This window comes from Daucus carota, chromosome 3, assembly GCF_001625215.2.
Source record: "Daucus carota subsp. sativus chromosome 3, DH1 v3.0, whole genome shotgun sequence".
In the NCBI taxonomy this organism is placed as follows: domain Eukaryota; kingdom Viridiplantae; phylum Streptophyta; class Magnoliopsida; order Apiales; family Apiaceae; genus Daucus; species Daucus carota.
In genome coordinates this window covers 62559005-62581660 of record NC_030383.2, presented here as the reverse complement: position 1 = coordinate 62581660, position 22656 = coordinate 62559005, and the positions used below count along the sequence as shown (strand labels likewise).

Below are 22656 nucleotides of genomic sequence, written 5' to 3'. Positions count from 1 at the left end.
GAGATCCTTATTCACTTTTCGCGTCTACCAAATCTACATGTCAAAGATCTCAGGTGCCAGGAGGTGACAAAAAAAAGGATGTTATTGAGACTTGAAAATCTTGTTATGCTTCCTGAAGTTCATATGTGAAGAAATGTATACCTGATTCCAGATTATAAACCAAACGACTTCTTAAACCTCTTACGTAATGGTTAATTCTAAACTTAGCAGAAAGTTAAAGTTTCTGTTCATACCATTATTTACATTTTTTTTATGCGATTGTTAAAGTGAATGATTAGTAGATCTAATGTTTAGTCATTTATTTTGTTATAATTAAGGTCTAAAATTCATGAATTTTTTATTATTATACGTTCAACAAATAGTTGTATATATATATTCTGGAAGAAAATTTATTGTACATTTCTCCTGCATATCCTCGTCTATACATTTCACTTAAAATAAGAGTAATAATTTATTTAGATTGAGATATAAGAGAAAATTGAGATGCTAGATATATATGTTATAATAAGTTTTCGTAAGTTTTTCCGTATTCTCGGACGTGATGGAATCATTAAATAAGATTAAGATAATTTATAATCATTTCGAAGGTCGGTTTTACCTCTAACAAATGAACTCGAATGATATAGATTGTATTAAAGAACAATTTATTTAGACCCGATTATATATTTTAGTAAAAAATAATAGAAAAAATTAAAATCAAAAGTAGGTGACTCTTCACCTCATTATTTGATTATTGGTATGCACGAAAATGATTGTTTAGTCGACTTAAACAAACCAAGCTAAACTTTTTGTAAATTACTTTCGTAAATTTATCAAAATAACTCCCAATTAAGTTATTGAACTACTTGTAAATCATTGTAGCAGAACTTGTGATATTTAAACTACTTGTAACAGACATGCGCACTAGTAGAATTCATGATACTGATATTTAAACTACTTGTAACAGACATGCGCACTAGTAGAACTCATGATACCATGCCGAGTGCTCGCTAGAATGTTTGAAGATCATGGAAATTGTCTCCCGGACAAGAAGGACTTGGACAAGGAGGACTAAACAGCCTTATGTTGTTGAGAAACTTATGTTGTTGAGAAACTTAGAGTGTATTAACGACTGAAGCTCCTTTCTTTAGGTAATAACTACTGGTGCCCCTTTTGATTAGCTTTAAACTTTGCGGAGAATTTTAAGACTATAAGATCAATCCCTTTGTTAATCCTTTGGATAGTGAGTAAATTGTGTAAGCTTGACCATTCTTAAGTTTTAAAGTACCGCTTTTATATCCATCAATAGAGAAAAAACATACAAAAGGTTTTATCATATACAGTGATGTACACGGTCCTCTTCTTCCTATTTGCATTTTATTTATTCAAGTGCTGAAACGAATGATCATTTGATCTCATATAAGTCATGTATTTGTGTTCGTCGTTCAACATTCATGTTGTTTTCATTATTGTGTCTTTAACTTATTGTTGTTGTATATATATAGTTCTGGTAAAAAAGAAGTGTATATTTCTTCTGCACATCAAAATAAGATTAACATTTTAGTTTTTTTTTAACAAAAGATTAACATTTTAGTTGAACTGAGATATAAGAGAAAATTGAAATATTAAATATGTAATATATATTGGTCCGTTGATGAAATACATAGGCTACAGAGTGAAAATCTAAAGAGAACAAACAGTAGAGTCTCACCGCCTTTAAGCTTGAAGTCATTTCAAACTTTCATATCGTCTTTAAGTTTGAAGCCATGGTCGGAGAAGAGATCTGTTCAGTGGTTTTGTACTCTATCTTCAGCTTTTAAATTTAAGAATAGTTGTAAAACACTCTTTATCACAAGTAAATTATTAGTAACAAAAAAGCAATTAACTTTACTTTTCTTTTTAACCGCCACTACACCATATATGATCTACAGCAACACCTAAAAGCGATGTTACCACCTAAAATGTAGCCTTAGATGACCAAAATCGGAAAAAAATGATGTATGGCCACATCGAGGCGTGATGTTGCCATTTATGTTGCCTTAGATGTTGGAGAAATCCTCAATGCCAACACATCTCCCGGTGTTGCCTTAAAGACCTGAAAATTACTAAAAAAAAAGCGGGGCAAAAGACACCAGTAATCTATCTTCTCTATTACACAAATTTATTCTCTCACTCATATCTCTTCTCTTTCACTCATATCTCTCTCTTACAGTCATCTCTCTCCTGGCTCATCTCTATCCGCTCTTATCTTTCTATGTTGTTCTCTCTTCGCCCATCTCAACTTAGAGGTAAACACATTCTTTGTTTTACTTTATGGGTTTAATCTGAGGTTTTACGAACCCTAATTTGTAAATTTGTTTTAGTTTGTGTTCATCTCTTTGTGATTACAATTTGTTAAATTTGGGGGCTTGATGAACCCTAATTTTTGTGGGACTTTAGATTTTTAAGTTGGGGATTTACAAACCTAATTTGGGGATTTATTTTATTGATTTAATTTGGAAAATTCGTGATTTTTACATATCAGGAGAGAGTTATGCAGGTTGCATATACATAACCAAAGCACTACGTTTTATATTTTTCCCATCTCACTGTTATTCTCTTCTATTGTATGTGCGGGACACTATGTGCCTCAACTTGCAGAGCTTATACTTTATCTTCGTTTGGTTTGTTTTCTCAATAACCCTAAATTTTTATTTTTTGTTTAGTTCAAAATTTCAAATTGCTCCTACTAATTTCATAAACATGTCCGTAGATTTGAGTCTTGTTATGACTAGATTTCAGTCTTTGATTTTCTTTGTATGTTTATATGGTGTTTGTTTATATTCCCCTGAGAATGATTTTTAATTTTTTTCATGTTTTCAATTTTGGCTTACTAATTTTCAAACATGTCTGTAGGTTGGAGTTTTGTTTCGATTGGAGCTTGGAGGTTTCGATTTAATTGGAGATCTAAGTTCAACTCCCAAGGTATATACCTATTGTTTTGTTGTTTCTTTGTTTATAGTTTTTGGTTTCCTTTGCACATATGTTGGTTGTTTGTTTTTGTTGCCAGGAGAACATTAGTTATGATATAACTGTTCTTTGTATTTGCTTGGAGCCCTAATTTTTTATTATGCATACCACAGATAATACAAAGTTATAATTATCATTAAACTGTCTTATTTGTTCTTATAACTTGCATACTTTTTGGCATTGGTGTTAAATTTAACACTTATGTATTGTTGTGTGTGGCTAATAAGAGATAACAATCTGTTTGTCTATACTATGTATAATGATACATCACTCCGCATTATATCATATTCTACTGCTTGGTCTGAAATAATGCTGCTGTATTCATCAATGAATTATCGATTATAATTCTTTTTTTTCTCACCGGGCATTTGCTCCACTTATTTTGGTTTGAGGTTGGACCTTATGCCCCCATTTACTGTGATCCAGAATCATAGCAGTAGTATGAATTCAAATCATTTTGTGGCCTTTTCAGATCAGTTAAAACTTAAAGAGAAACAGGTGCATCAGAGGAAAGCCTACAAGATAATTAATTTAAATTAGGACAAAAAAGAGATTTAACTTTCTTTAAGGACCCTGTTACATCCATTTTAAAACATGAGCTACATGTATAAATGATGATAGTCTGCTATGTTACGATTACTACTATTAGATTAACTATGGATATTTATGTATAATTTGATTATTATATGCGTCTATTTTCTAGTAGCATAGAAATGAAATGAGTACTATAATAAGCAATATCCCCTGCAGAATTTTGCTCTAAAGATAGTTTTGGTCTATCCATTATTTTCCGCACTTCTGAACTAGCAACTGCAATACTGATAGACTTGATATCGCAAGAGTTCAACGAGAACAAAGCGCGATTTCATCAAGACGTTATTCAGTCGATTCATGAAGAAGCAGGTATAATTATCAACACTGCACATTTTCGTACTAGATACTTTATTTACTAATCATGGATCTCGCCACATGAATTTCTGCTAAATGTTACCAGATACTTTACAAATTATGTATTACTACCAGGTGGAAATGCTGCGAGTAGAAAAACTTGCTCAAGAGATGGAAGAAAAAATAGATCCAAAGGTTCGAGAGAATGTCAAGGCGTTGGTGTCCAAGTTGGTAGGAAAAAAATCAAGACTTCAAGATTGATATTGAAGACCTCAGTGTCGAACCGACGTATGATTCCTCTGCAAGTGGAGCCAACACATCCAACACAGAGATTACTTGATCTGATCCGTGATGCACTTAGATACTCTAACCATAATTTGCAAAGTTTAACTTGTAATGTAGTTATGACTTAAAATATTTATGAATTTGAACTGCTATTTCAGTTGGATGGTTGAATTATGATTGTTGCAAAACTTGGATGAATGATTTATGGTTGAATCAGAATATGTGATTGGTTGGCTGATTTGATTTGGGATGTTTTATTTTAGATGTTATCATAGCATGATAAATGTTCGAAAAGATATTTACTATTAAATCAAAACATGTTGTTGTAGAGTGAGTAAGATGTTGCTATTGGATTAATGGCAACATCACCCTTGTGTTGCTGAAAAATGAACCGTGTTGCCATAGATTTTATGGCAACACCCTGTTTGATGTTGTTTTTAGAAAACAAATGTAGCCATAGGGACCTAACGCCACATTTTATGGGTGTAGCCATAGCTTGTTAAAATATGTTGGCTTACGCTCTAAGGCTACAAGGCAATATCCAACACCCACTATTTTGACAAAAATGTTGCCTTAAACCTTATAGCAACATTTTTCAGCACTTTTAACACTTTTTTTGGATGTTGCTTTAGGCCATATATGGTGTAGTGCGCCAAGAAGCTGACATTTGAAATCATATTAACTCAAATTAATGTTCACCGTTACTATGAGCATAATACATTTTTCATTCACAAAATCGAAAAATTGTTTGATTAAATTATTTTTTTATTGCATTTCTTTCTCAAAATCTTTGCATAATTAATTTTAACTAAAAAATTATCTCTATAACCATGCATAGCGGGCAAAAAGTCCTAGTATATATAATTTTAGTAAGAAAGTTAAGTGTACATTTCTTCCGCATATCAAAATAAGATTAACATTTTAGTTGAACTGAGATATAAGAGAAAATTGAAATATTAAATATGTATATGTAATATATATTGGTCCTACTTAGGTTACAAGGAGTGTTTATTAGGGCAAATCCAACAGTAGCCTAAAGGTCCAAATTTGGGCCGGTTTCGGTCAATATCCACCCAACAGTGGCCTAAATCTTGATCCAAATTTAGGCCGGTGGACAGTACCGGCCTAAATTTAGGCCGGCACTATTCACCGTCCTAAATCTTTTTAATAATATAATAATAACTTTTTATTTTTTGTATATTTAGTTAATTAAATGATTTTATATTAATATAATTATTAAATATTTATAAATTATATTTAATTTAATATATTTTACTTAAATAATCATATATATTAATTATGAAATACAATAAAATTAAATAATCTTAAAATAATTCAAATTAACAACACTTAAAATGCTCGATTTCAATAAATTCATGGACGACTGAGATGCATTAATTGAGTATTTGTAGGAACAATATAATAATTCGGAGTAGTATTGAATCTTTGTAAATTTTATTTTAGTTAATTTAAAAAAATGTTAAATTTTCCTTCATTTTCTTTGTTTAAATGTAGTGTTTTTCTAATTTAATGAATTTATTGAGTTTAATATTAATATGAAATCTTATATTACTGTTAAAAAGATTAGAATAATAATATAAAAACTGTTAGAAGAATAAAATATTGATATATGAATTTGAACCAAAATTTAGGCCAAAATGTTGGAATGAAAAGATGATTCGGTATAAATTTGGACCAAATTATAGATCAAAAACTAGTTTCACTGTTGGAGATGGCCTTACAGGTGAACTTTGGTTTAAGTTCAGTGCTACATGCTGCGTAACCAGTCGGTTGAATCCATGAAATGTTTATTATATTTTTGATATTTATATTTTAATATTTAAGTGAGACAAAAATGAGTAATTAATGATTATAATTGGACTTAGTCATTCAAATCATGTATCTTTTGTTATATTATTTGACATGTTTATATAGGCCAACATTTCAGGAGGGACTCCTTATACAAAGTTACATAGTACGCCATTATAAATCATCAATTTTATTATAAATTTTATTATAGAATACATATAAAACGTGATTCTAATATAGAATATTATAACATATATATGTTTTAAGTAATTTAACACTTAAAATTTGATGAAAAAAGTACATTTTTGAAACTGATTCTACAACAGAATAATTCTGGATGATTACTATTCTGTTATAGAATCATGTTGATATATTGCATAATTTTAGATGATTTTTGAAATAAAAAAATTGTATAACTTTGATTTTTGTTTAATAATCAAAATTTGTAATTATATTTCTTAAAAAATATAATAAAATATACATTATGTATATATTTATAATGGTGTGCTATGTAACTGCATAAAGCTATGCTATGGAGTGCTATCTATTTATATATATATGTGATTCGATTATATTAACACACTAGCTAATATAATAGTATATTTAAATTACACGAACAATCTTCATTCTTTTAACAAGGACATTTACCCGATATCTCACTTAATGCTTCTTATACACTAAATTTATATAAATCATAAAATTTTGATTACATTTGGATATTAGACGAAACTAAAATACAAAACAACCTTTTTTGTCGATAACCTCAGACCAAAAGTACTTAAAATTTTCAGTTGTAATAATTTTACTCGTATATTTTGCTTATTCATAAATTCTCATTTGTATCCTAGGTTTCGTATAAGTGACCCCTATTCTGCAATAAAATAATAAAATTATTATATATTTAATAATATAATAAATCAACTCAATATGTTTTATTCATCATATATTCTATTATAAGATCAGTTTAATTCAACAATTGGGCCAATCTAGTTTTTCACAATATAGACGACAAATAATCCATCTTATACTAAGTGACACATATCATTTTATATGATTTTAGCTTCATATTTTCGTGGAAATCAACAAAAAATAAAATAAAATTGTATGCTCCAAATATATAAATAAAAAATTCGAAAACGAAAATCAAACTAGGTATCCAGCACCTACAATAGTAAACATGGCTGGGCCTATGTCCAAATTTATTTATCTACACACATCTTACACCTTTGGATACCTGCTACAAGACGTTTTTGGAACAAATTCTGTTGTACATAAAAAATTAAACGAAACAAAAAGTATGTTACACCAGAAAAAAGTCTTCGGACTTGAGATTTTTCTAGAATTATTGTTTCCGTGAAAACCTCGGCTTTGTTGCATAAATCATTCCACAAGTCTAAAACACTTTAGTACGGTTTCAGCTTCACAACCTTTTCCAGTAAAAGTGCTGAAGAAATCTTTATACACATAGGATGTGTAAACCGCAGGCACATCTCTTGTTATGTCTCTTGCAGGCTCTATAACAATGTTATTCGAGGGAATGACAAACATCCCAATGGTCGTTCGAGACTCTTTTGAATTAGTCACAACGCGATGAATTGCACTTTTGAACTTCTCATTGCTGATCACCTGTAAGATCAAAGTCGAAAAATCTAGTCATTTATGTTAGATAACAATATGATCTTTGTAATTAAGTCCTTCTCCCAACACCTTGAGGTTTTGGGAGAAACATAATATCAGAGCTCAGGCTCGTAGGAGGCTCGTAGGTTTTGAGTTATTCCATCGCACTTAAATTAAATCCTAAAACAAAAGATACTAAAAGTTATTCCATCGCACTGACACAAATATAAATTTATGTTCGTTTCCGATTCATGATATCAATTATGCAACTCACGTGCATTTACAATTCAAACACAAATGGAGGATATTTGATATGCACATATTTAAACTTTGCATTTACAATTCATGATATCAATTATGCAACTCAGGTGCATTTGCAATGCAGATGCAAACATATATGCTATAAACACACATGAATTTATTTGAATATCAACAGAGTCATATATACGTTGAACCCCGTCGTTGGCAAATGTATAAGATCAATCACATCCCCATTGTAGTTAGAGGCGGATTTGGGACCCTCCTAAATTTCCAATATATTATAATTAGTATGCATCTTGTATGTATATTATATGTAGATCAAGTTGTTACTAGTAGTGTTTTTTGTCATGGAAACTGATTTTCGATCCTTAGCTATGCTCTTTTTTACTTTGATTATACTTTTCGATCCTATGCTATTCTTGTTACATTTCCATTAATTTTATGATAGCATACTCTCTACAACTCAAACTGTCAAAGCATTTTCAATCATTATGATGTATGCAAAATCTTTTTTTGGCCCCCTTTACAAATAATTTCAGTGTCTGGCCCTGTAATTGGTGAGTGCAGGGGAGATCCTTATTCACGTTTCGCGTCTACCAAAGCTACATGTCAAAGATCTCAGGTGCCAGGAGGTGAAAAAAAGAGGATGTAGTTGAGACTTGAAAATCTTGTTATGGTTCTTGAAGAAATCTATATATGAAGAAATGTATACCTGATTCCAGATTATGAACCAAACGACTCCTTAAACCTCTTACAGTCTTACGTAATGGTTAATTCTAAACTTAGTAGAAAGTTATTAAGTTTCTGTTCATACCATTTACATTTTTTTATGCGGAGTGTTAAAGTGAATGATTAGTAGATCTAATGTTTAGTCATTTATTTTGTTATAAGGTCTAAAATTTATGAATTTTTTATTATTATACGTTCAACAAATAGTTGTATATATATTTTCTGCAAGAAAATTTATTATACATTTCTCCCGCATATCCTCGTTTATACATTTCACTTAAAATAAGAGTAATTTAATTAGATTGAGATATAAGAGAAAATTGAGATGCTAGATATATATGTTATAACAAGTTTTCGTAAGTTTTTCCGTATTCTCGGACGTGATGGAATCATTAAATATGATTAAGATCATTCATAATCATTTTGAAGATCGATTTTACCTCTAACAAATGAACTCGAATGATATAGATCGTATTAAAGAATAGTTTATTTAGACCCGATTATATATTTTAGTCAAAAATAATAGAAAAAATTAAAATCAAAAGGAGGTGACTCTTCACCTGATTATTTGATTATTGGTATGCACGATAATGGATTGTTTAGTCGACTTAAACAAACCAAGCTAAACTTCCTTTCTATAAACCTTTGTAAATTTATCAAAATAACGATCTGGAAACCGTCTCCCGGACAAGGAGGACTTATAAACAGCCTTGATATGTTGTTGAGAAACTTAGAGTGTATTAACGACTGATCCTCCTCTCTTTAGTTAATTAACTACTCCTGCCCCTTTTGATTAACTTTAACCTTGCAGAGGATTTTAAGTCTATAAGATCAATCTCTTTGTTAATCCTTTGGCTACGGAGTAAATTGTGTAAGCTTGACCATGCTTAACTTGTAAACTACTGCTTTTATATCTAAACCTCTAAGGTAATGTATAATTTTATATTAATAAAAATTAAGTTATCGATTCTTCTAAAATCCATCAATAGCAGGAAAAAACATACAAAAGATTTTATCAGATACAGTGATGTACACGGTCCCCTTCTTCCTATTTGCATTTTATTTATTCAAGTGCTGAAAGGAATGATCATTTGATCTCATATAAGTCATGTATTTGAGTTCGTCGTTCAACATTCATGTTGTTTTCATTATTGTGTGTTTAACTTATTGTTGTTGTATATATAGTTCTGGCAAGAAAATTAAGTGTACATTTCTTCCGCATATCAGATTAACATTTTATATTGTTGTTGTATATATAGTTCTGGGAAGAAAATTAAGTGTACATTTTTTCCGCGTATCAGAATAATATTTTAGTTGAATTGAGATATAAGAGAAAATTGAAATACGTAGGGTAGGAGTGTTCGTTAGAGGGTGTTCGTTAGAGGGGAAGTTTGGTTTAAGTTCAGTTAAATGATAAAACAGATTTGGTTAGGGCTCTTTGTACTCGATTGAAACAAACATCGGTAATTGTAGTTGATTATAAGTTTAACCTCCATGCTTTAGTTCCAGAGGAGGTTCCGAAACCACCCGCAACCAGTCGGTTGAATCTATGAAATGTTTATTATATTTTTGATATTTATATTTTAATATTTAAGTGAGACAAAAATGAGTAATTAATGATTATAATTGGACTTGGTCATTTAAATCATATATATTTTGTTATATTATTTGACATGTTTATATATAAGTGATTCGATTATTTTAGCACACTACTCGTGTTTAATAAAATATATATAAACTACACGAACAATCTTCAACCCGATATCTCACTTGAGGCTTCTTATACCCTAAATTTATATAAATCATGAAATTTTGATTAATCTAGATATTAGAGGAAATTAAAATACAAAAATTGAGTACTTAAAATTTTCAGTTGTAAATGCTCATTTGTATCCTAGCTAGGTTTCGGACAAGTGACCCCTGTTTTGCAATATAATAATAAAGTTATGGTATATTCAATAATATAATAAATCAACTCAACATGTTTTATTCATCATATTTTCTATTATAAGATCCGTTTAATTCAAGAATTGGGCCAATCTAGTTTTTCACAATATAGACGACAAATAATCCATCTTATACTAAGTGACACATATCATTTTAATTATATGATTTTAGCTTCATATTTTCGTGGAAATCAACAAAAAATAAAATAAAATTGTATGCTCCAAATATATAAATAAAAAATTTGAAAACGAAAATCAAACTAGGTATCCAGCACGTACAAGAGTAAACATGGCTGGGCCTATGTCCAAATTTATTTATCTACACACATCTTACACCTTTGGATACCTGCTACAAGAAGTTTTTGGTACAAATTCGGTTGTACATACAAAATTAAACAAAACAAAAAGTATGTTACACCATAAAAAAGTATAAGGTCTAAAATTCATGAATTTTTTTATTATTATACGTTCAACAAATAGTTGTATATATATATTCTGGAAGAAAATTTATTGTACATTTCACCCGCATATCCTCGTTTATACATTTCACTTAAAATAAGAATAATAATTTTATTAAATTGAGATATACGAGAAAATTGAGATGCTAGACATATATGTTATAATAAGTTTTCGTAAGTTTTTCCGTATTCTCGGACGTCATGGAATCATTAAATAAGATTAAGATCATTCATAATTATTTTGAAGGTCGATTTTACCTATATTAAATGAACTCGAATGATATAGATCGTATTAGAGAGGAGTTTATTTAGACCTGATTATGTATTTCGGTCAAAAATAATGAAAAAAAATCAAGAGGAGGTGGCTCCTTAGCTGATTATTTAATTATTGGCATGCGCTGCAATAGATTATTTAGTTGATTTAAACAAACCAACCCAAACTTCCTTTAATTTCTTTCGCTTAACCTTTGTAAATTTGTCGAAATAACTCCCAGAGTTATTGAAACTCTTGTAATCGATGCATCAGAACTCATGATATTTAAAGCAGACATGCATACCAGTAGAACTCATGATACCATGCCGAGTACTCTATTGAATGTTAGATGATCTGCAGGAAACTATACGTCTCGCGGACAAGAGGACTTAAACAACCTTCATATGTTGTTGAGAAACTTAGAGTGTATTAACGACTGATGCTACTTTCTTTAGCTAATTAACTACGCGTGCCCTTTTGGTTAACTTTAACTTTAGAGAGAATTTTAAGACTACAAGATCAATCTCTTTCTTAATCCTTTTGCTACCGAGTAAATTGTGTAAGCTTAACCATCCTTAACTTGTAAAGTACCGCTTTTATATCTAAACCCTTAATGTAATGTATAATTTTATAATTAAGATTAAGTTATTGATTTTTCTAAAAGCCATAAATAGCAGAAAAACGTACAAAAAGCTTTATCAGATACAATGATGCAAACAATCCTCTTCGTTTCATTTGCATTTTGTTCATTCAAGTGCTGAAATGAATGATCATTTGATCTCATATGAGTCATGTATTTGAGTTCATTGTTCAACATTCATGTTGTTTTGATTATTGCGTGTTTAACTTAGTGCTGTTGTATATATAATTCTCGCAAAAAAGTTAAGTGTATATTTCTTCCGCATATCGAAATAAGATTAACTATTAACAGTTTAGTTGAATTGAGATATAAGGGAAAATTGAAATGTTAAATATATAATATATATCAGTAAGTCGATTAAATACATATGTCACGTGCATAGGTGAAGTTTGGTTTAAGTTCAGTTAAATGATAAAATAGATTATTCTCTAGTTACAGAGGTTTCGACATTACATCCGGATATTATAGGTAACTAAAATACAAAAGTTTAATACATAAAATTTTCAGCTGTAATTAATACTTTTGCTGTAATACTTTTAATTACTCGTATATCTTGCTTCCTCTTAAATTTTCATTTGCATCCTAGGTTTTGTAAAAGTGCCCCCTAATCGGCAATAAAACAATAAAGTTATTACATATGAATAACATAATAAATCAGCTTAACATGTTTAATTCATCATATTTTCTATAATAAGATATATTTTCTTTTCATTCCAAAAAATAAAAAAAAAAGGTTTTAACGGTAATTCAAGAATCGGCCCATCTAGTTTTTCACAATATAGACGACGACAAATAATCCATCTTCTACTAAGTGACACATATCATATTTATATGATTTTAGCTTCATATTTTTGTAGAAATCAACAGAAACAAAAGATATTTGTTTGCTCAATATATATAACTAAAAATTAAAAAACGAAAATCAAACTAGGTACCCGGGACGTACAATAGTAAACATGGCTAGGCCTATGTCCAAATTTATTTATCTACACACATCTTACACCTTTGGACACGCTACAAGAAGTTTTGGAACAAATTCTGTTGTACATACAAAATTAAACGAAACAAAAAGTATGTTACACCAGAAAAAGTCTTGGGACTTGGAGATTTTTCGAGTAGAATTGTTGTTTCCGTGAAGACGTCGGCTTTGTTGCATAAATCAGTCCACGAGTCTAAAACACTTCAGTACGGTTTCAGCCTCACAACCTTTTCCAGTAAAAGTGCTGAAAAAATCTTTATACAAATAGGATGTGTAAACTGCAGGGACATCTCTTGTTATGTTTCTTGCAGGCTCTATAACAATGTTATTCGAGGGAATGACAAACATCCCAATGGTCGTTCGAGGCTCTTTTGAATTGGTCACAACGCGATGAATTGCACTTTTGAACTTCTCATTACTGATCACCTGTAAGATCAAAGTCGAAAAAATCTAGTCATTTATGTTAGAACAACAATATGATTCTGTTAAGTCCTCTTTCTAACACCTTAAAGTCTTGGGAGACTTAACATGATATCAGAGCTCCGGCTCGTAGAAGACTCGAGTTCAACTACCTTCCAACATCTCTTGAGATTGTGGGAGAATTGGTCACTTAATAATTTACCATTAATTTGAGTAACTTATAGACAAGATTGAGTTAAGAGTTCAATTTTACCCGTAACTGAAGACCAGGAATGACCACGATTGCATTAGGAATCGGCTCCACACCAGTCCATTGGCCATCCTTGTAGATTTCTAGGCCAGGAACATCGCATTGCTGCAACATGCTTATGAGATTAGGGTCACAGTGTTCTGGCATAGCTAGCGTAAGGCTCGGGTCAGGGCATGGAATGTGATGATTAATTGACATCAACTGATTTTCAGTGAGCTCCCCCTCAAAATATCCGTCTTCAAGTCCCAAGCCTTGGCATAAAATGTCCAATATATTCAACAGGAACTTCCTTATTTGCACGGAATACGCGCCAACAGTTTCTCTGAAAGCAATTACTGACAGTTATCTACACAAACAACATTCACATACTCTGTATTTGTTAAACAGATTTTCTAGTGTGTGCCCATGACGCACACTAACAACCACTTTTGAGTTAGCTGGTGAATTTTTATTGGCTCCAATCCCATTGGTATTGAACAAAAATCTCCACCAATCAAAATCTTTCACCTAAGTACAAAGCAGTTGTTAGTGTGTGCATATGGACACACATTGGAAAAACCCCTTGATAAAAATTAACCGTAAAGCTGATGATACCGATAAGTGGCAGGCTTATCAGGCCAAGACAGGATGTGATCCTCGTGTAGAGGATGACAGCGGTGAGTAAGATTATCCCTCCAGTAATGAAACTCTTCTTTGTCATAGTTTAAAGTACTCGTGTAGAGCCTGCAGCTTTTAATCGGATCATTTGAGTAGAACCCCGCCTTGTATTCCCCTGGCATATCGAAAAAGTCCTTGCACACATCCATTGCCTCATTCATCAGGCTTTCAGAAACTCCATGGTTGATCACCTACTAATTAAGTAATCACTTAATAATTAAATTTCGATGGAAAAAAATAAAAAAAAATTACAGACTCTGTAAACAGAGACTTAATTAATCAACCTGAAATATTCCGAATTCCTGGCTAGCTTTTAAAATCTGCTGAATGGCTTCAACTCCGGGATTTCTACAATATTTAAGGTCGATGACTGGAATGTCTTTGCTCATCGGAACAACGATGTTCCCAGGTCTTCTATGGGGCGGAAACACAAAGCTTTCTGGTACAGATTCGACATTTTTCCAGTTCGAGATAAGAACATCCATATTCAGTTAAATTGTATTAATTCTAATAATCTCGCATCCTTTATATAAGTATTTAATCTGATAAGCTGAAAAATTCAATAATTCATGAGTACTGTCATATGATTCTGCTGAAAACAAAACAATTGTCCCAAGATCAAGTAATCAACATCAGATTATTAATTTGTTTATTCTAATCTTGATTAGTTTTCTTAATCCATGTGGTCCATGCACAAATTATTGATCTCTTGACAAGGATTAGGGGCGGGGACCGAGAGTCATGGTGGCTAAGTATTTCCTAATCTCTTGTTAATTAGCAATTAACAAAAATTTAAATGCATTTCTTAATGCCCACTAGTATAATTTTGATATGTTAATCATCTTTTTGATGGTACATGTTAATCTTCGTGATAGCAGTCGGCTTGGAGCTCAGTGTTTGTCGAGGTATATCTATATAAGTGACCAAATGTATATGGAAAACTGATATTTCGTATTTTCGTTAATCTTATTTTCGAGTTTTTTCGGATACTTTCTAGGTCTGATCACTTATATTATCCGTCAACTAAGTTCCAATTTTATTCAACTATCATAAGCATACTAATAGTTATTAAAGAATTATATTATTATATAAATAACTTAACATAAATACCACTTAACTTTCGATATAAATTGAGTTTGATAATAATTTTGTGATAAATAAACTTAGAGCTGTGACGATATAGATGGTACGGTACCATACTAAATACATGTTTAAACATATAAAAAAAACACAAGCTATTTTACATTGTCTGACCCACGGCGGGTGTGTTAGTTAGTTGACAGAGTGATTTTTGAGACTTACTATCCAAGATCGTGAACTATCATACGCGATGGGTACTTAGACGACTGTCCCAGTTGGTTGAGACCGTGACTTTTGAGACTTATTACCACAAGATTGTGAACTGTCATGTTTGATAAGCACGCATATATATGTTAACAGTTTTCCAGATTAGTCAAGATTCGTGAAAGCTAATCGGCTGACCCGGATATCGGATTATAAAAAAATGGAAAATGATTTTACTACTTCTGATCATTGTTACCGGTGTCAAATAGTTTTTTCAAAATTTCAACTGTATTATAGGCGACAAAACATTATGACATTCTGGTGTCGAAAATTCGTCGTAAGAAGAAGAATTTGGTGTAGTGCTTACTGGTTACCATTCACATCTGTCTGCTTATATATACAGTAGCAAAGATGCAAAGCTAATTACATAAACAATGATTGAAATGCTAAAGTAAAACTAAGTGATGCAATCTTGATCATAGAAACACAGATGATACTATATCAATACATTTTTAATATATTGATTGCTTCTTCTAATTGGTAGATATATTCTTCATTTTTCTTACCAAACCCGTTAAATCACTGGATCTTGCTCAAGATCTGCGGCTATGTGTATTATTGGAGCATGTTTTCTCTGAAGTTGTGCTAAAATAATTGGGGACTGCAGCACAGAAGTTAAAATTCTCTTTCTCCATCGTTTTTTACCCAATTTGTGTCTAAGTTAAGGTTCGTGGCATATCTCAATCAACTCGAATCAAAAAAAATTCTTATGTAAAAGAAAAACTCGAATCGAAACAAATCTGATTTGAAATTCAAGAAAGTACGGAGATAAAATTTTAAAATAACATGGAAATGCTAGAGATCGAATACTACTAAAAAAAACTGCTGATGTTGATAATTTATTTTTGACATAATTTAATTTCAACGAAATACTATCGAAATTGATTTTTCTGACTCAATACCATGTTTATGTCAAATTTAATATATCAGAATTATATTTAATTTTGACCGCACTTTGTCCGTCGAAAATATTTCCTGATAATTTTACGAGAGGAGTTTTCCGCCTAAAATTATATTTGATTACAAAAATTCTTTGTGGTGCAAGTCCGTCCCCAAAAAAATTTGTAGGCGACACATGTCACATTCTAATTAGTGATAAATAAATCTGAAATTGATGCTCTTGTATTTACATCAATCACATTAATTAAAATTTTTCATTCGATCACGTCATCTTCGTCAAGTTATTTGGAAATTATTTTTAAGAACCGATTTTGACTACATAACACTACTCTTATTCAGTATAATTCGCTAACAATATTTCTTTAATTTGACATATATTTATTATCAAATATTTTAGTGAATTTGAGCACGATTGGATAGCCGAATGGTGGGTTTATCCTCTGTTGTCCCGGGACACCCGGGTTGGACTCTGACTCGTCCTGAGAATTATTAGAATAGATACTAATTTAATTTGTAAGTCATATAAGAATAAGATACACTAATATAGACTTTGACAAATCTACGATATACAAGTCATATAAGAATAAGATACACTAATATAGACTTTGACAAACCTACCATATACCACATTTTCCTCACATGCATGTACTTAGCCTGATTTATCAGTCCCCACAAGCCTTCTCCATTTCTACTTTAAGGAACACCTGAATTATACTCCACTGTTCTTGGCCCAGCTAGCATCAACATGATATAAATGATATGCACATTAGTCCGATCCATTTGTCCAAATAATATGGCTTCTGAGAAGATAAGATCGCATATATGTTGTTATTGGACACCAGATGGATTGCCGCACTGGTGATATCTTTCATTCTTTCTGGGGTATGGGAATGGAGGGTATGGAAAATGGTAACCCAAAAGGTGTGGAGGTATTGATTTACCCTTCAAGAGGGAATTTTTACTAATCCAAACACAATGTATGGGTATTAGGTTCCGATTCCCGTTAACCGGACCATCAACCAAACGTCTCCTAAGATTGCGTGTTGACAGTGAGGCCGGTTCAGTTGTTATCAACAACTTTTAGGTTTTTAGTTGTTGCAATAAGAATACATATCTAACCCTAGCTAGCTAAGCAGCGGTGAAAAACTCTGTGCAGTTTCTGCACTGGTTTTCGGGTATTCTAACAGTACCTATAATTTTCTTCTATATAAAAATTCAGTATATCAAACCTAACATCAGTTTTTTATATATAATACCCTAATTAATATATATATTAAATACAATACTAACCATAAAATTAAGTATTAAATACAATACTAACCACTTAATCTATTTAAGTACCGATACTTTTTTTGACAATATATACAAACCAACAATCACAAAGGTAAAACAACCCTTTTACAAAAACTTGATACATATTACAAATATGAGATATTTTTACGGTAATATTATATAATTGTCTTTTATCGTACTATCATATTTTTGACTTCTATCAGTAATAATTATGTATATTTTATTTTTTATGTATATTACCCTCGTGTTAAATAAAGTTTATTTAAGACTGTAAAAGAAACAATGTATTTGAAATCATTAATCAAATACATAAAATAGACTTTTCAATTATGTAAACGGAATTAAAATGTTTGATATATATATATATTCATATTTCATAAATTATATGTCACTCGTTTTGATTTCGATTTATATGATTTAAGAGTGTATTTCGTGTATTTTTTTTTATAAATATACATTTTTTTTATAATCAGAAATCAAATCCGTCACATTTCACTTAACATAAGACTATTATAGATGAAAAATCAATGTACAAGTGTATCACATATAAAAACAAAAAATGTGATATTATGAACGATAAAACCAGTTATGGTAGTTAGAAAATAATACTGAAAATTTTAACTCCAGTGTGATTGTAAAAAAGATTACTAAAAAATTTTAACTCCTATGTAATGTTGGTCTAAGATGATAAAAATCAATTATATACGGGTATTATAGAAAATATTACTAAAAGTGTTAACTTATAAAAAATATTATTGAAAATATTAACTCCTATGTGATGTTGGTGTAAGATTCTACTTTCTACTTTCTCGGGCTAATTGTGAAGATGCAGCGCGAAAAGATTGGTGTTGCATGTCTGCATAGATATTAATATTACTGTACGAGACTGAATTTATTACTCGCGAATCAAAAAAAAATTCACCTTGAATCATAAATAGAATTTCGTTAGAAAATTTTATAGAAACATTGAAAATTAATAAGATTCATAGTTTCCTTCTTCCATTATCAAGAGTTTGAACAAAAAATAGACCAATTTGATAAAAAAAATCTTTTCCACGGAAAATCATCATTTATTTACTTTAATCAGTAAGAGAATGGGGATCGAGGAAGGTCCTCTCATTTTCAGAAAAAGAACAAGGAGTTGGTTCAGAAAAAAGAGTCAAATTTTACAAATTTTTATTGGATACAATTTCTAACTAGCCCTAACATAATGGTTAAAAAAAATTGTAATAAAAGTCCTTTCGAATTGTTAATATATTTTTATATTATTTGACACGTATGTTAAATTATATATAATATAATTTCATCAATTATTTTAAAATTTTCTGAATAATATTTGATTATTAATATTTTATTCAAAAAATGGATAAAAAAGTTTATGAAGTTATATTATACCGGAGTCCTAGAATACGTTTCAATTTATCTCTAAAAAATTTTGACAATCCAAAAGAATGGAGGGAGGTAGAGGCAAGAATGTTTTTAAAATTTTCATTTGCTGTTATATTATAAATTCAAAAATTATAAACGCGGGTCTCTAACTAGAAAAGAAGATATAAAATATTTTTCAAAATCAATATATTTATATAAAGGAGAAGCAAGGGGCGTCTAGGTGGCGCCTCTCACATCGCTCCGTTCTATTTTTCTAATTTTCTGAAAATTTTGGATGAAAAATATCAAAAATTAGAACTATCTTTCTCCTGCTCGATTTCTAACTCGGAGATGCCGTTCTTCTGCAACGATAAGTGAAGGCTGTTTATACAGTATTAAAAAAACAAAAGTTGTTGCAAACAAAGGTAGTTATAGATCGTTATATTGGAGTCGACAAATCCAAACACGGGAAAAGAATATAGTTTTGACATGATATTGATGGTTGATATCAGCAAAATAAACTATTAGTGATGTATGTTGGTTATTCTTTTATAATATTTGTTTTGTTCATCGAACATATTTGTTGTTGTTAATTTTTAGGGCTTTTTTTATTAATAATCACGTTTTCAATCTTATTTCCAAAAATACTACCTTATCCAATCTTATTTTCAAAAATACTACCTTCTCTAAAATATTTTCAAAAATACTGTGGTTGCATATGCAACCATATATGCAACTACAAATCCTGATTTCAAGTTTCAGATTTCAAATGTCATTTTCGACCTCATCGTTGGAATCGATATATATATATATATATATATATATATATATATATATATATATATATATATATATATATATATATATCGATTCCAAATATGAGGTCGAAAATGACATTTGAAAACTGGAACTTGAAATCAGGAATTCGGTTGCATATATAGTTGCATATGGGTTGTATTCAGTTGATTCTATTGTAATCTAATGGCCCCGCCAGGGGCACCCATACATCAGTTGCAACTTACAGTTTTCCGTTGCATATGAGGTTGCACGCAACCTCATATGCAACCTCATATGCAACTAAATGCAACTGAAAACTGTAAGTTCCAACTGAAGTATGGGTGCCCCTGGCGGGGCCATTAGATTGCAATAGAATCAACTGAATGCAACCTCATATGCAACTAAATGCAATCTCATATGCAACTAAATGCAACTGAAAACTGTAAGTTCCAACTGAAGTATGGGTGCCCCTGGCGGGGCCATTAGATTGCAATAGAATCAACTGAATGCAACCTCATATGCAACTAAATGCAACCTCATATGCAACTAAATGCAACTGAAAACTGTAAGTTGCAACGGATGTATGGTGTGCCCCTGGCGGGGCCATTAGATTGCAATAGAATCAACTGAATGCAACCATATGCAACTGAATACAACCATATGCAACTATACATGCAACTGAATTCCTGATTTCGAGTTCCAGTTTTCAAATGTCATTTTCGACCTCATATTTGGAATCCATATATATATATATATATATATATATATATATATCGACTCCAAAGATGAGGTCGAAAATAACATTTGAAAACTGAAACTTGAAATCAGGATTTGTAGTTGCATATATGGTTGCATATGCAACCACCGTATTTTTGGAAAATATTTTCAAAAAGGTAGTATTTTTGAAAATATTTTAGAGATTTGAAAATAAGATTGGATAAGGTAGTATTTTTGAAAATAAGATTGAAAAAACAATATACAAGATAATTCCCCTAATTTTTATATGATTTACTTTGTATACATGAAAAAATTATTCATGCATTATGTTTGCTCCGTTCAAGTAACTTTTGAAAGGGTAGTTATAGACCGCTATCTCACATATTTAAGTTAGATGTTTTTGTGCACAATCAATCCAAAAAAATTGGAGGAAGGTGACAATGTAAGAACATGATTACTTTTCGAAAAAAAAATTAAGATTCGTCATACTTTAAATTATTAATTACGTGTATAAATTTATTTTCATTTTTTCACCTTGAATTATAGTCCAATTTTGCAATTTTATATATTAGTATTGGTTTTACAACTAGATTTTTATAATATAAAATTTATTTCATCCTACGAATATTAACTTTAAAATATTAATATATTTTTTATAGACAGCCACAAAATTATTTTATTTCACAAATATTAATATTAAATTATTAATATAATTTTTATAAGCTGCCGCTATGCGCGGTTTCTCAACTAGTATTTACCTAATAGGTTATCAGAAAATACATTATAGATCCTTCTCACTACTAAGCTAATTAAATAATATTCGGTTCCAAAACAAAATCTATAAGATTTGTGATCGCATATATTTCCAAATACTTTTTGTCAATTTACTTTTTGTGAATATAAAAAACGTGTCCTCCCCATAACCAAAATATAATATAGAATCGTTTTTAGCTCTGTGCATAATCCGGCCTTACGGCGTTCTACTTTAACAAAGCGAACAGAGTCGCAGCCCAGGTGCTATAACTTTATAGAACTTATAATGGGTGTGTTTGTTTAAAATCATACCGTTTGTGTGCTAGTTTTGTTTTAGATGTTTACTTTTTTATCAAACTCTTTAATGATTTATAAATCTTCTACTCGACTCTTTTTATTTTATTTTTTTGACGAAAAATGGATATATATTAGAACGGGCAATCAGTCAAAATACACTTCATCAAATCGATAGGAGCCGACCTCCTATCAAAACTACAATCATGCTCTAGCTAACTGGTGAGCCACCATTCCTTTTATTTTAATTAAGAAATAATTATTTTAATCTCACCCAAACAGCAGCAGTAATCTATCTAGCGTAAATGGCAACCAATGTTTCTTTTTAATTAGATATATATGAGTAACAAAACAAAAAAGATGGTTTTCTGAATTGATGTTGTTATTTCTTTGTAGTAATTATTATATCTGTAAAATTTAAGAGTGATTGACACTTTGCACCCCTTATGTTTAGGCGCTTTTTCGATTTGGTCTCAAACAATTTTTTTTGGCAGTATGCACCTCAAAATTTGAAAAGCGCTTCGCTTTGCACCCTTTTGACCAATCTCCATTAATTGACCGTTAAAGTTAACAGATTTCAGGTTTTCACTTTGCACCCCACAATTTTAATTTTTTTTCATGAGTGTTTTGAAATATATTTTTTCCAAAATTAGACACTTTTTTGGAACATCTTAATTTCTCTTGGGCTAGTTTTCTGTATACATTTAGTTTAATAATTGATCACATGATTATGTATATTCTTCCATTTGTTTGGGCACTAATATGTTCTATGCTGTTTTTAGTGGAACATGAAGTACTGGAGAGGGAGATTGAAAGGCTGCGGACCTTGTATCAACAGCAGCAACAGCAACCACACCAGCAGCCTCCTCCCAGCCATCAGCGTGCCAGAAGTCGGGATCTTGATTCTCAGTTTGCAAGCCTTTCCTTAAAACACAAGGACTCAAGTTCTGGTACTGATTTCGTTTCTGGTCCGTTGAACATCTAATCTCATATATATTGCTGGTGGTCGATTTGCTTGCCGAAGAACTTC

General features: G+C 30.7%; 2 protein-coding genes across 3 annotated transcripts; one reads left to right on the top strand and one right to left on the bottom strand.

The window, feature by feature from the left end:
* The first annotated feature begins 2587 nt into the window (after positions 1-2587).
* LOC108212904 (uncharacterized) lies at positions 2588-4390 on the top strand. The gene is made up of 4 exons (XM_017384615.2): positions 2588-2642; positions 2875-2943; positions 3739-3891; positions 4012-4390. Exons 1-4 carry the CDS (start codon positions 2588-2590, stop codon positions 4287-4289), a joined length of 555 nt encoding a protein of 184 aa, XP_017240104.2. The 3' UTR covers positions 4290-4390.
* A 2670-nt stretch (positions 4391-7060) lies between these two features.
* LOC108213366 (hyoscyamine 6-dioxygenase) lies at positions 7061-14756 on the bottom strand. 2 transcript variants are annotated; one of them, XM_064090235.1, is made up of 4 exons: positions 14465-14756; positions 14118-14371; positions 13527-13845; positions 7061-7596 (listed from the first exon to the last, which is right to left on the bottom strand). In XM_064090235.1, the coding sequence occupies exons 1-4, from the start codon at positions 14663-14665 to the stop codon at positions 7351-7353; spliced, it is 1020 nt and encodes a 339-aa protein (XP_063946305.1). In that variant the 5' UTR covers positions 14666-14756; the 3' UTR covers positions 7061-7350. The 2 variants fall into 2 exon arrangements, with proteins under 2 accessions (XP_063946305.1, XP_017240643.1); XM_017385154.2 differs by lacking the exon at positions 7061-7596 and adding an exon at positions 12741-13279 and having other exon boundaries at positions 14465-14746.
* Between the last annotated feature and the right edge of the window lie 7900 nt (positions 14757-22656).

Coding starts and splice junctions, on each gene's coding strand:
- LOC108212904 (XM_017384615.2), top strand. CDS start 2,588: ATGTGCGGGACACTATGTGCCTCAACTTGCAGAGCTTATACTTTATCT. Junction 2,643..2,874: donor TTATACTTTATCTTCGTTTG/GTTTGTTTTCTC, acceptor ACATGTCTGTAG/GTTGGAGTTTTGTTTCGATT. Junction 3,892..4,011: donor GTCGATTCATGAAGAAGCAG/GTATAATTATCA, acceptor TATTACTACCAG/GTGGAAATGCTGCGAGTAGA.
- LOC108213366 (XM_064090235.1), bottom strand. CDS start 14,665: ATGGATGTTCTTATCTCGAACTGGAAAAATGTCGAATCTGTACCAGAA. Junction 13,846..14,117: donor GATAAGCCTGCCACTTATCG/GTATCATCAGCT, acceptor AATTGCTTTCAG/AGAAACTGTTGGCGCGTATT. Junction 7,597..13,526: donor TTCCTGGTCTTCAGTTACGG/GTAAAATTGAAC, acceptor TTGATCTTACAG/GTGATCAGCAATGAGAAGTT.